Consider the following 12,611-nt stretch of genomic DNA (forward strand, 5'->3'; position numbering starts at 1 on the left):
CGAGCCATATCTTCAGTTTGAAATAGGTGGGGGTATTTAGACTTCATTTCTTCCTCCGATTCCCACGTCATCTCTTCTACATTCTTGCTCCTCCATAAAACCTTTACGGAAGCTACCTCCTTATTTCGTAGATTGCGGATTTGTCGGTCTAGGATGGCAACTGGAATTTCCTCGTATGACAAGTCCTCTGTAATCTGTACATCATCCGTGGGCACCACTCGGGTAGGATCGCCAATGCACTTCCGTAGCATAGATACGTGAAAAATCGGATGGACAGACTCCAATTCTGAGGGCAACTCTAACTCATAAGCTACTTGGCCCACTCTCCGAATGATCCTATAAGGCCCAATATACCGTGGGCTAAGCTTGCCTTTCTTGCCAAACCTCATCACGCCCTTCATAGGTGATACCTTTAAGAATACCCAGTCATTAATCCTGAACTCTAAGTCTCGTCGCCGCACGTCAGAATATGACTTCTGACGACTCTGAGCTGTCAACAGTCGCTCCCGGATAAGCTTTACTTTCTCTATGGCCTGTTGAACCAGGTCTGGCCCATATAACCCAGATTCCCCAACATCAAACCACCCTATAGGAGATCTGCACTTACGCCCATACAAAGCCTCGTACGGAGCCATCTGAATACTGGAGTGGTAACTGTTATTATATGCAAACTCGACAAGAGGTAGATGTTCATCCCAACTTCTTTTAAAATCCAACACACATACTCGTAACATATCCTCGAGCGTCTGAATTGTGCGCTCGGCTTGTCCATCAGTCTGTGGATGAAAAGCTGTGCTGAGATTCACCTGAGTCCCTAGACCTCTCTGAAATGACCTCCAAAAATGTGCTGTAAACTGAGCCCCACGGTCAGATATAATAGAAACTGGTACTCCGTGTAGCCGCACTATCTCCTTAATATATAACTTTGCATAATCTTCTGCTGTATATGTAGATCTGACCGGTAGGAAGTGAGCTGATTTCGTGAGCCTATCGACTATCACCCATATGGAATCGAACTTACGATTAGAACGAGGTAAACCCGTGATAAAGTCCATGTTTATCGCCTCCCATTTCCATGTCGGGATCTCTATAGTCTGCATTAGCCCTCCAGGCTTCTGGTGCTCTATCTTCACTTGCTGGCAACTAGTACATTGGGCGACAAACTCAGCAATGTTCTTCTTCATATCATTCCACCACTACACATCCTTAATGTCATGATACATCTTCGTCGACCCAGGATGGATGGAATACCATGAATAATGTGCCTCTGACATAATCCTGTCTCGTAGCCCTGCTACATCTGGAACACACAAACGACCTTTATATCTGAGAACCCCATCTCCCTTTAGCTCTAACAGTGGCTTCTTCTGCTGCGAAAATCGCTCTCTCAGCTCGACCAACTCTGGGTCCTCGTACTGCCTTTCCTTGACTTCCGCTATGAGGGATGATTTTGTAGTGTTTTGGAGTACAACTCCACTATCCTCAGAATCTACTAACCGAACCCCCAACGAAGACAATTGATGAATCTCTCTAGCTAATTGTCTTTTCTTGGGCTCTACATGTGCTAAGCTACCCATAGATCGGCGACTTAAGGCATCTGCTACAACATTAGCTTTCCCTGGATGGTAGAGAATGTTAACATCGTAATCTTTCAATAACTCAAGCCATCGCCTCTGTCGCAAATTCAAATCTTTCTGCTTGAAGATATATTGTAGGCTTTTATGATCAGTAAATACATCAACATGAACACCATATAAATAATGCCGCCATATCTTAAGTGCATGGACAACTGCAGCTAACTCGAGGTCGTGGGTCGGATAATTCCTCTCGTGCTTCCTCAACTGCCTTGAAGCATACGCAATTACCTTCCCATGTTGCATCAAGACACATCCTAACCCGACACCTGATGCATCACAATACACGGCATAACCCTCTAGACCCTCTGGAAGTGTTAGAACTGGAGCTGAGGTCAACATGTTCTTAAGCTCTTGGAAACTCCGCTCACAAGCCTCTGTCCATTGAAACTTAGTTTCTTTCTGTGTCAACTTCGTCAATGGTGCTGAAAGGGAAGAAAAACCCTCTACGAACCTCCGATAGTATCCTGCTAAGCCTAGAAAGCTACGAACCTCTGTCGGAGTGGTAGGTCTAGGCCAAGATTTCACGGCCTCAATCTTCTGAGTGTCCACCTTTATCCCTTCATCTGATACAATATGCCCCAAGAATGCTACAGACTTCAACCAGAACTCACATTTAGAAAACTTAGCATACAACTTACGATCACGGAGGGTTTGGAGTACCGCTCGCAGGTGGTCCGCATGCTCATCCTCTGAACGAGAATAAACCAGAATATCATCAATAAATACTATCACGAACAGATCTAAAAATGGTCGGAATAGGCTATTCATCAAGTCCATAAATACAGCGGGTGCATTAGTCAACCCGAAGGATATGACAAGGAACTCGAAGTGGCCATATCGGGTCCTGAAGGCTGTCTTCGGAATATCTTTTTCCCGAACTCTGACCTGGTGGTACCCCGACCTCAAATCTATCTTTGAAAAGCATCTAGCCCCCTGCAACTGATCAAACAAGTCATCGATCCTTGGAAGTGGATACTTATTCTTAATAGTTACCTTGTTCAGCTGCCTATAATCGATACACATCCTCAGCGAGCCGTCTTTCTTCCGCACAAATAGTACTGGTGCACCCCAAGGTGAGGTACTGGGCCTGATGTAACCTTTCTCCAGCAAATCTTTTAACTGCTCCTTCAACTCCTTCAATTCGCCAGGTGCCATTCTATACGGAGGGACGGATATTGGTTGAGTTCCTGGAAGCAAATCGATGCTAAAATCAATCTCTCGCTCTGGAGGAATACCTGGAAGCTCATCTGGAAACACATCTGCATACTCTTTGACTACGGGAATAGACTGAAGTGTAGGTATCTCAGCATCTGCATCTCTAACTCGCACAATATGATAAATGCACCCTTTTGCGATCATTTTCCTCACCTTCAGATAGGAAATAAACCAACCTCTGGCTGTTGGTGTATTACCTACCCATTCAAGGACTGGCTCACCCGAAAAATGAAATCTGGCTGCCTTTGCTCGGCAATCAACTATGGCATAGCAAGCTGCCAACCAGTCCATGCCCATGATAGCATCAAAATCCATCATCTCTAGCTCAACTAGGTCAGCTGAGGTCTGACGACTACAAATTGTCACCGTACAACCTCGGTAAACCCGTCTAGCAATAATCGATTCTCCGACCGGTGTAGATACCGCAAAAGGATCACTTAGTATTTCAGGCACTATACCAAACTTCCTCGCGACAAATGGGGTAATATACGATAAAGTAGATCCTGGGTCTATCAAAGCATAAGCATCGTGAGAGCAAATGGTTAATATACCTGTCACAACGTCTGGTGAAGACTCCTGGTCCTGTCGACCCGCTAAAGCATAGATACGGTTCTGATTACCACTTGAATTAGAACCTCTACCTCTGCCTCGACCTCTACCAGCCGAAGACTGAGACTCGCGCCCTGAAGGATGCACGGACATAGATGATCCTGTTGCTGAACTCGCTGGTTGTGCCATTCCCCCCGAATCTCTATTTGGGCAATCCCGCATCATATGCCCTGGACGCCCACATGTATAACAAGCATCAGAACCTGCTCGGCATTGGCCCAAGTGTCCTCTACCACAGATGTCACACCGTGGAGGAAATGACCATGTCTGCGCAGATCCTCACTGTCGCTGCAAACCCTACGCCCATGAGCTCTCACCTGGTCCTGACTGAGTATAGCGGTCATACCTGTAACCCTGTAACTGAGGTGGCGGAGGCCTAGGTGGCCGTCCGAAGTACTGGGTCCTATAACTACCCTGATATTTCTCCTGAGACCTGGGAAATCTCATCCTCTTACGTTGCCCTTGCTCAGCCCTCTCTGTACCCTACTGCCGATGCCTACCCCTTTCTATATTCTGGGCGAATGCCTGAATTCGGGAGATATCCATACTATCCTGCAATGCAGCGGTGGCACATGCCTCGGTTAACTCTGGGGCTAACGCTGCTATAAACCTGTGAATCCTGTCCCGCATAGTAGCAACTATGGATGGTGCATATCTGGCCAATAAGTCAAAACGGAGACTATACTCTCGAACACTTATATTACCCTGCTTAAGGGCTAGAAACTGATCGACTCGAGCCTGTCGGATCTCCCGTGGTAAGTACTGGTCAAGGAAGGCATCTGAGAAATTCTCCCAAATAGCTGGAGGTGCATCACGTCCCCTGGATCTCTCCCATCCCTCGTACCAAAGGATGGCTATATCTCGGAGTCGAAAAGCTGCTAGCTCAACTGCCTCTTTCTCCGTGGCATGCATAACACGAAAGATCCTGTGAAGCTGATCTATGAAATCCTGTGGGTCCTCCCTCTGATCTGTCCCCGTGAACTCTGGGGGACTCAAAGCAATAAACTCTCGGACCCTTGAACTCCCAGACCCCTCAGAAGTTCCTGCACTAGCTGATGCCCTAGCCTGTTGCTGGGTAGCTACCAACTGTGTCAACAAATGCACCGCACTCCTCAAGTCCTGATCTGATGGAAGTGGAGGGGGAACTGGATGTGCGGTTTCCCTAGGAATCTCCGTAGTTGGTGGAGGAGCCGGTAATGGCTGAGTAGGGGTCTCACCTTGAGCCTCAGACTGGGCCCCATCTACTGGGGGTACCCTGCTGGTCCCCTCACCTACTGCTGTATCTCTCCTCTGGCTAGCCGTAGTCTTCCTAGTCACCGTCATCTGTGCATGCAAACACCAACACATAAGTTTAATTCAAATTTCCTATAACTCAGTTCTGTAGCACGATTTAGATTTCAAAGAAGGGTAACCAACTCCTAAATGCCCTGTAGTGCCCTGCTTATATAATGTGGTGCACAACACATCTATAAACAAGACTCTACTAGACACGGCTTGTAGACTCCCTAGGATAGAACTGCTCTGATACCAAGTTTGTCACGCCCCGAACCTAGGAGCGAGACAAGCACCCGGTGCCTCACCTAATCTGGCGGACCAAATTGCGACTAAGGGACTCTGAACATATAATGTCATACTTTGGCCATGGGGCCACCTTGCAAGACAATTTGTGAAGCAAAATATAAAACTGAATGGAAACTAGCGCTAACTAAACATCAATATAAAGCTAGGCCGACAAGGCCGTCATAGCTACTACAGCTGACAAACCATAAAATATACATACCAGGCCTACAAACCCAACATACTGAACTAACCAACATGATATGTCTACAAGCCTCTACTGATAGATGTACTATGATCGGAACATGGCCCCGACCTACCCATAACATATATGCAGATATACATAAGATGTACACAACACTCTAGACCTGGCAACTCCGAAAGGCGTGGAGCTTACCGATCAGGCTGAACTCGGGAAACACCTACTGAGGAGATCTACTCGTCTGTCTATCTGAACCTGCATGCATGAAATGCAGCGTCCCCGGAAAAGGGACGTCAGTACGAAATAATGTACCGAGTATGTAAGGCAATAACATAACTGAAAATCGAAACTGAACTGATAATATAATAACTGGAAGTAACTGGGAGTCAAAGATGATCTGGAGATATACTTACCTGCTGATACTGACTCAACTCCTTCAATATAGTAAGTAAAATAATTGTACGGCCTTATAAGGCTCGGTATATATAACTGCTCTGCCATAGTAGGCTCGCTCATAGGCGCTCGGCCATACTAGGCTATGTATCTCGACCATGCTGGGCTCGCTCATAGGCGCTCGGCCACAGTAGGCTCGGTATATAACTTTCCATCTGATCAGAGGTTGCCCAATAGGGGCCTGCCCATCGATTATAGCTCGATGGTAATGAAAATACTGTAATACTGTATATATAGGCTTGCTGCTCTCTTGACTGGAAGAAGACAATACTAAAATTGAATATAGAGTCTCGATAAGGAATAATATTGTAACTTATGAGACTAGAATAGTGTGAATAAATTCATGAATATGAACTTCTCTTTTTGTCTCATTACTAACACATGTAGCTACGAGATCATGCCAAAATGAAGGAAGGCTTAGCCTTAACATACCTTATCACAATCTTTCCAATCACCAAGTTGAACTCACCTCTTCGCACCTTAATCTACAAGAATGATAATAATACTATCGTTAAGTTACGAAAGGTACAACTATCGCACAACGAACGACAAACCTATTTTGTATTAAAACGGGCAGCATCTCCCCTATAATCCTTACTTCCTCCAAATTCAAGATAACACCAACAATACAAGAACAGAACAATAACAACATATATACATCATTTTCCAGCCCTATATACACCATCAAATACTACAAAATAGCCCAACACACCCCAATCTCTTCGTACACAAAACGACCACCGTAGTAGTGTCAAACGACCCGAAAATGTTATGACGAACGACCAGCCAACCACCCTACATTTATATGGTGTTTATAAACCCCCTTCCTCCTCCAAAACTCCACAAAATAGTAATAAAACATGCAGCCCAACAGCAACACAAAACAGTCCACAAAACAGTCCGCTACAAGTGAATAACTCGAACTCACGGCTTCCGATCACTGTCCCGTGAGTTCTTACAAGTATAGAACGACTTACCATGAATTTACAGAAGACAAATTGGATGAAAGAGAGCAGTAAACTCACCTTATTTGTTGGATAACTCAGCTCTTATCTTGGTTCTTCAAACTCTAGGTTTTACCTCCAATTGGAACTTGAAAGGGAGAGAAAATCAATTAGGGTTTGTGGGAAATTTTTGGGAGGATTCTTTGCAGAGCTTATGTCTGGTTATTATGCTCTATTTTAAGTCTAATATATGAAGAAAATAGGCCCTTAAAAGGCCTCTTTGGACGACCCGAAATGGCCCATTTATTTGGGCTCTCATTTAAGCAAGTAGGTGACACACCTACTTGTCACCTAGCAGCTTGCGCAGTATCGCACAAATGCCCATATCTTTCTACTCCAATGTCGTATTGACAAACAGGTTAATGATTTGGAAAATAGACTCATAGATATTTAATTTAATGGGTGGAACACCCCATAACTCTAAGTATATTGGGAGAAAATCGCAGTTACATTTGACCCAAAGTTTCAGTAAAACTTATGAATGTAACTTGTGATGACTTTCATCGACTTTTGTTCCACAACTCGCTTGACTTCAAAACATAACACATGGATGTCATACGACTAATATAAATCATAACATAATCTCCTTATCATGTTAAGTACCCTAGTCTCACCCCAAAGGTATATGTTATAACATTCCCAACTTGTCGACTTTCGACGAAACATTATTTTCTTCAATTTCTTTAGCTTCTGAACCGTCCAACCCTCTTTGTACTTGTTGTTCATGATCTTCAATATTTGTAACCTCAGAGGTAACATGATTAAATTATTTTATATACTTTTAAATATTATCTCATTTTTGGTCCTACATTAGTATGCTTACGATGCATTTTTATGTACGAAAATATAGGGTGTAACAAAGATGGAGTAGGTGCTACCATCACAGCGAAGGGTGTGGTTACCTCAACTTCAAATGGCATTGGTGCGGCTACTTCAACCTCAATTGGTGTATGGGTTTGCACTACAATGGGTGTGAGGGTGACTGGAGATGTTTTAGGATCATCCCCCTCCCGAATGAGTCCAATTGACCCTTCCGGATCCCATTCTTCATCGGTCTCTATCACATTTACTCCCTCAACTTTGTGATCTGGGAGAAGATTGTTACGAACATTAGGTGTAGTCTCATTTGCCTGTATGACTTTAGCGTCAATTAATGTCTGGATCTTGTCCTTCAGAGTGCGACATTCCTCAATGGTGTAACCCTTCATGCCCGAGTGATAGGCACATGTCTTGTTAGGGTTAATCCACTGAGAAGAGTTTTTTCCATAGGAACAATGGGAATGAGAGTGACATAACCGACAACCTTCAGTCTCTCCTAGAGTTGGTCTATGGTTTCAGCAATCGGAGTGTATTGTCTAGGTGGTCTGCGATCAAAATTTGGCCTTGGTTTTTGATAATTCTGGAGGGCTGGTGGTGGTGAGTGGTAATATGCGGGTTGGGTGTTATAAGTGTGGTAGGTGGCAGCAGGTTGCTGGTATCTGGGGGGTGAAGGCTGGTATACGGGTGGAGGTGTTTGGTATGTGAGAGGAGACTTCAGACCTTGGGCTACCATTACTGCACCCACTTTTTTCGTCTTAGAGATACCTCCCGACTGCAAAGCTTTATTTATTGCCTGGAGTGCTTCGAAATTCGTCAGCATTCCACTTTTGATCCCTTCTTCTATTCTCTCTCCCAGCTTGATGATGTCAGAGAACTTATGGTTTTCAATAACCATCAACCTTTCATAGTATTGCGGGTCTTGAGCTCTGACGAAGAACTTATTCATCTGTTCTTCTTCAAGTACCGGTCTTACCTTCGCAACTTCATACCTCCATCGAGTAGCATACTCGCGGAAGGTTTCCGTTGGTTTCTTCTTGTGATTTTGAATGTAGAAAACATATGGTGCATTTTCTGTGTTGAACCTGAATCAATCCATGAAATCCGACGCCATGCTCACCCAATTAACCCACTTCTTTGGGTTCTGACTGATGTACCAATAAAAAGCATCTCCAGTGAGGCTCCTCATGAACAACTTCATACAGATTCGTTCATCTTTGCCAACTCCTACCAACTTGTCACAATATGTTCTTAGATACACTTTCGGATCACCAGTTCCGTCGAACATTTCGAACTTGGGAGGTTTGTAACCCTTCGGTAGTTCTACATCCAGTTGTATGCATAGGTCCTCATAATTCAAACCCCCAATGCCCTTGCCACCTTCGACACTTTGAACTCTGCTAGTGAGCTTCTTGAGTTCTTCCACCATGTTTTTGATTAGCAGGTCCTTCTCAGTGGATTCTGGTATATATAGGGCTTGTTGTAGGGTAAAGTTTCCACATATATGGGATTACTTTGGTGGACTCCAGGAATCTGGACATAATGGTGGTCATTTGTTGAGTTTTGTGGATCAGGAATAGGATGTGGTGCATTCTGAGGGGTGTGGTATGTTGTTGTTTATGGGTATTGAGTTGGATGGTAATGGTGTTGTTGAGGAGTAGGTACCAGCAAAGGGATGTGGTTCTGAGGAGGTGTGGCATATTGATGTGGTGCGGGAGTATTTGGTGGTAGGTTTTGATTTTTTGTGTTTTGGGGAGGTGTCGCGTTTTGGGCGTTTGTGTTTTGTTGGTTTTTATCAGGGACATTTAGGGTGAGGGAAAAGTTTTCCAAGTTTCGGACCTGCTCAAGTTCCCTTTGTAGCTCCAATATTTTCTGTTCCAGACGTAGGACTAATTCATTCTGTGCTGGAGTACTCCGACCGTCCAAAATTCAACGTTCTCTGCATTATCCTTTCTGATACCGCTTAAATCGTCCATTTTTCCTTTCCCTTTGCTTTTGCCTTTAGGATTACTTGGTGGAGGAGGAGGTGGAGGACCTCTGGATCTAGTATTATATGCGGATGATGCCAGTATGCATGAACCAACCTTGGGGAATGGGAATAATCAAAAGAAAGAAAAACAAAAGGTAACCAAGTCAGTAAGGGATATTGAAAGAATTCTTGCAATATTGAACATGCTTTGCAAAAATAGATTCGCGTCCTAATTTGGGGGACCTCGTTGTGCCCGAGGTAGGCGTAACCGATACATAGACTTGGAGAAAATTGATGCCAATAATTGTGTCATTTCATTAATGCGAAAATGAATCAAATCCTTACTAAAACGACAATAATAAGAAAGTTACTAATGGCATTTGCCTTATTACAATCAAAATCTAAAACTAAGCTAAAAAGCAGTAAAGAACATCATTTCCTAATCTACTTGGTCCTAGAAGGACCTTCCCCATGCTTGGCTCTCTTAACTCCATCAATCAGATTCCCCAGGTCGGGCATATCCAACAACAGGTAAGCCTTTCCTAGATGCCCCCTTCATTGTCATCCGTGTTTTGACAATCTGAAAGCCTCTTTCTCTTCTTTCCCTCAAGCTCCATCAACCCTTGCTCCAAATATTCTAATCTTTCTGTTGATTTAGCGGCGGTTTCCCTCAATTTGTTGATTACTTCCATATCCACTTTGTGTTGTTCTAGATGCCTAGCTTCAAACTCGAAGACCCTTTTGCGTAACCTCCTATACTTTACTTGTGCTTCAGCAGCGTCATCTATGATCCTGTTTTTTAGATTAATTCTCGGCTTGACGTCTCCCGCTATATCGTCCACTAACCATGATGGGTAGAAGTACACATGGCCAGCATGATACCTATCTGGATCAATAGTATCCTTTTCCACAATGACCTTCTGATTCCACATATGTTGTGCCTCAAACTTGAATGGAATAACGTCTCCTTTAAAATCTACTTTGTACTGGACCATGTTGGAAACCCGAGGTATAACCTGTTTTCTTCCCGCTTGTCTCATTACTCTTATAGGAGCATAAGGATAGATGTCCCTCAACCCAATCAGCACTAGGTGAGTAGTCTCTCTTGACCTGATGATGAACTCACTGCTAGGAAACCATTTAAACTTCCAATGTACCTGCTCGTCCATCAGACTACTGAAGAAATGCACCCAGCTCACAGCATTTCCAGGTTGTGCAAACCTGTATGGGATAAATGTCATTCTCTTTGGGTGATGGTAAGCTATGTAGTCATTCAATGGTCGATACAGAAGCTCTTGGCGATATTCTCCTCTTTGAAAATGCTATAATAACCAAACTTGCAGTAACAAATTACAACCCTCAAAATGCCTGAACCCCTGTTTGCACTGATCTAGAGCGTGGTACATCTCGTCTAGGATCATGAGGATGATGGTATAAGTCTGTCCCTCGATGCCTTCCATTAAAGTCCCGGCGACCATGGCTAAATGGGTATGAATCCTTCCCCCTTTCATTGAAAATATCAACAACCCCAAGAAGCAGACAATGAACACATAAACCCGACGCTGCTTCCAACACAAGGAAGTAATGGCAATTTCATCATGATGAAGGTGATATGACTTGTTGTGCCCATAACGCTCATAAAGGAATTCAAATGGGATGTATGACTTCTTCAAACTAAGCAACTCATCATTTTTCTTAAAACCCAGCATTTTCAGAAAACCGCGAGGGGTGCGATTCTTTGGCACTAATAACCCTGGACTATCCCACGACAGCTTAGCAAAACCTCCTACTTCCTATAAGAGACGAGTCGTTTCTATGTCACCGAAGCGGAAGACGGCCCTTTTTTCATCCCAAAACATAGTAGCGGCCTCAATCAATGCTCTATTCGGTTGGATATCTAACAAGGACGGCAAATTACCAAGGACCCTTCTCACAAGATTCTTGTCACTAGGCGCAAGAGTTTTCCACCAATCAAGTAGCAGAGGTAGGATGTTTTGGACAACGCCGAACCTGGGGACTTCATGCTTCATTTTCTGCAAACAAATAGAGTTAGCCCTTTCCCCCTCCAGATTTGACTATTTACACACTAATAATCAACATATTGGCCTACTTTCTCCAAGTAATGCAAATAACGTGATGGTGTCCATTGGGATTGTGGAAATCCCGTCGAAATTTGGACACGGCTTATCTTAGCGGGCTATCACGTTAGCAACGTTCTGACCCGTATTAGGCTTAACATGATGCACGCACATTTAATGTTGGAGTGAGGTTTCTAGAATGTCCTAGACTGATACTCCCAAGTGGACAACTTGAGAGGGAAAGGCACGGGACCGTCGACTGCACCGCTGATCGACTAGTCTACTACAAATAAGCCTTTCAGATTTAAAAGGGTAATTTTGGAAGAGCTCGGACACTCATCAAGCGCCGCTATGTTGATAATTGGCACGAGTGGAGTATGATGTGGGGCATGCTTTATGCAGAGATAATAACACATTGCCAGGTATTTGCATGATAAATATGTAAAAAGTGATAAATACAGTATTAAGGTAAAACATGAAAAACATAAAGAAAGACAAAGGAAGAAGTTAGTCTGTGGAATATATGCGAGAATGTAAAAAAACAAACAAGGGAGTAGGGACGGGAGAGGCATGATATAGCTAATGAAGAGCAGTTAGAGCAACTAAGGGCGAATAGGGAAAGGGATGTGCATGTTATAACAAGTTTAAGCAAATAAAGGTAGAAAAGGGAAGGGATGTGCATGTTATAACGGGTTTAGACAAGTAAAGGTGAACGGGAAAGGGATGTACATGTAATAGCAAAATTTAACAAATAAATATGGAAAAGGAATGTGCATTTTATAAAAAAGAAAACTAATCCACATAAGCCAAGTTCATTATGGTAAGAGCCTAAGTTTCCCCAGCAGAGTCACCATGTTGTCGCGACCTGTTTTCCCGTGAAAACGGGTTTCGACATCGTGACAACTCTTTTTGGAATGGGAGATAGAGTGCTAAAGGAGAAGAGTCGCCACCTAACGATATTAAGGTGCGTTAGGGCACCTATTTGAAAATAACTCTGTTTGACTAGTCAACGCAACCAAAGATCGGGTAAGGGTTCAAATTACCTCAAAGATAAGGTGTTAGGCACTCTTC

At 43.7% G+C, this 12,611-nt stretch overlaps 1 protein-coding gene across 1 annotated transcript; it reads right to left on the minus strand.

Moving 5' to 3' along the window:
• Positions 1-851: 851 nt before the first annotated feature.
• On the minus strand, positions 852-8,922 carry LOC138895392 (uncharacterized; the record flags this gene model as incomplete). Its single annotated transcript, XM_070180075.1, has 5 exons — positions 8,651-8,922; positions 8,233-8,578; positions 7,580-7,924; positions 1,203-1,997; positions 852-1,094 (listed from the first exon to the last, which is right to left on the minus strand). Coding segments are annotated over exons 1-5 (2,001 nt in total), but the record flags the coding sequence as incomplete, so codon positions are not given.
• Between the last annotated feature and the right edge of the window lie 3,689 nt (positions 8,923-12,611).

This window comes from Nicotiana tomentosiformis, chromosome 7 (assembly GCF_000390325.3).
Source record: "Nicotiana tomentosiformis chromosome 7, ASM39032v3, whole genome shotgun sequence".
In the NCBI taxonomy this organism is placed as follows: Eukaryota; Viridiplantae; Streptophyta; class Magnoliopsida; order Solanales; family Solanaceae; genus Nicotiana; species Nicotiana tomentosiformis.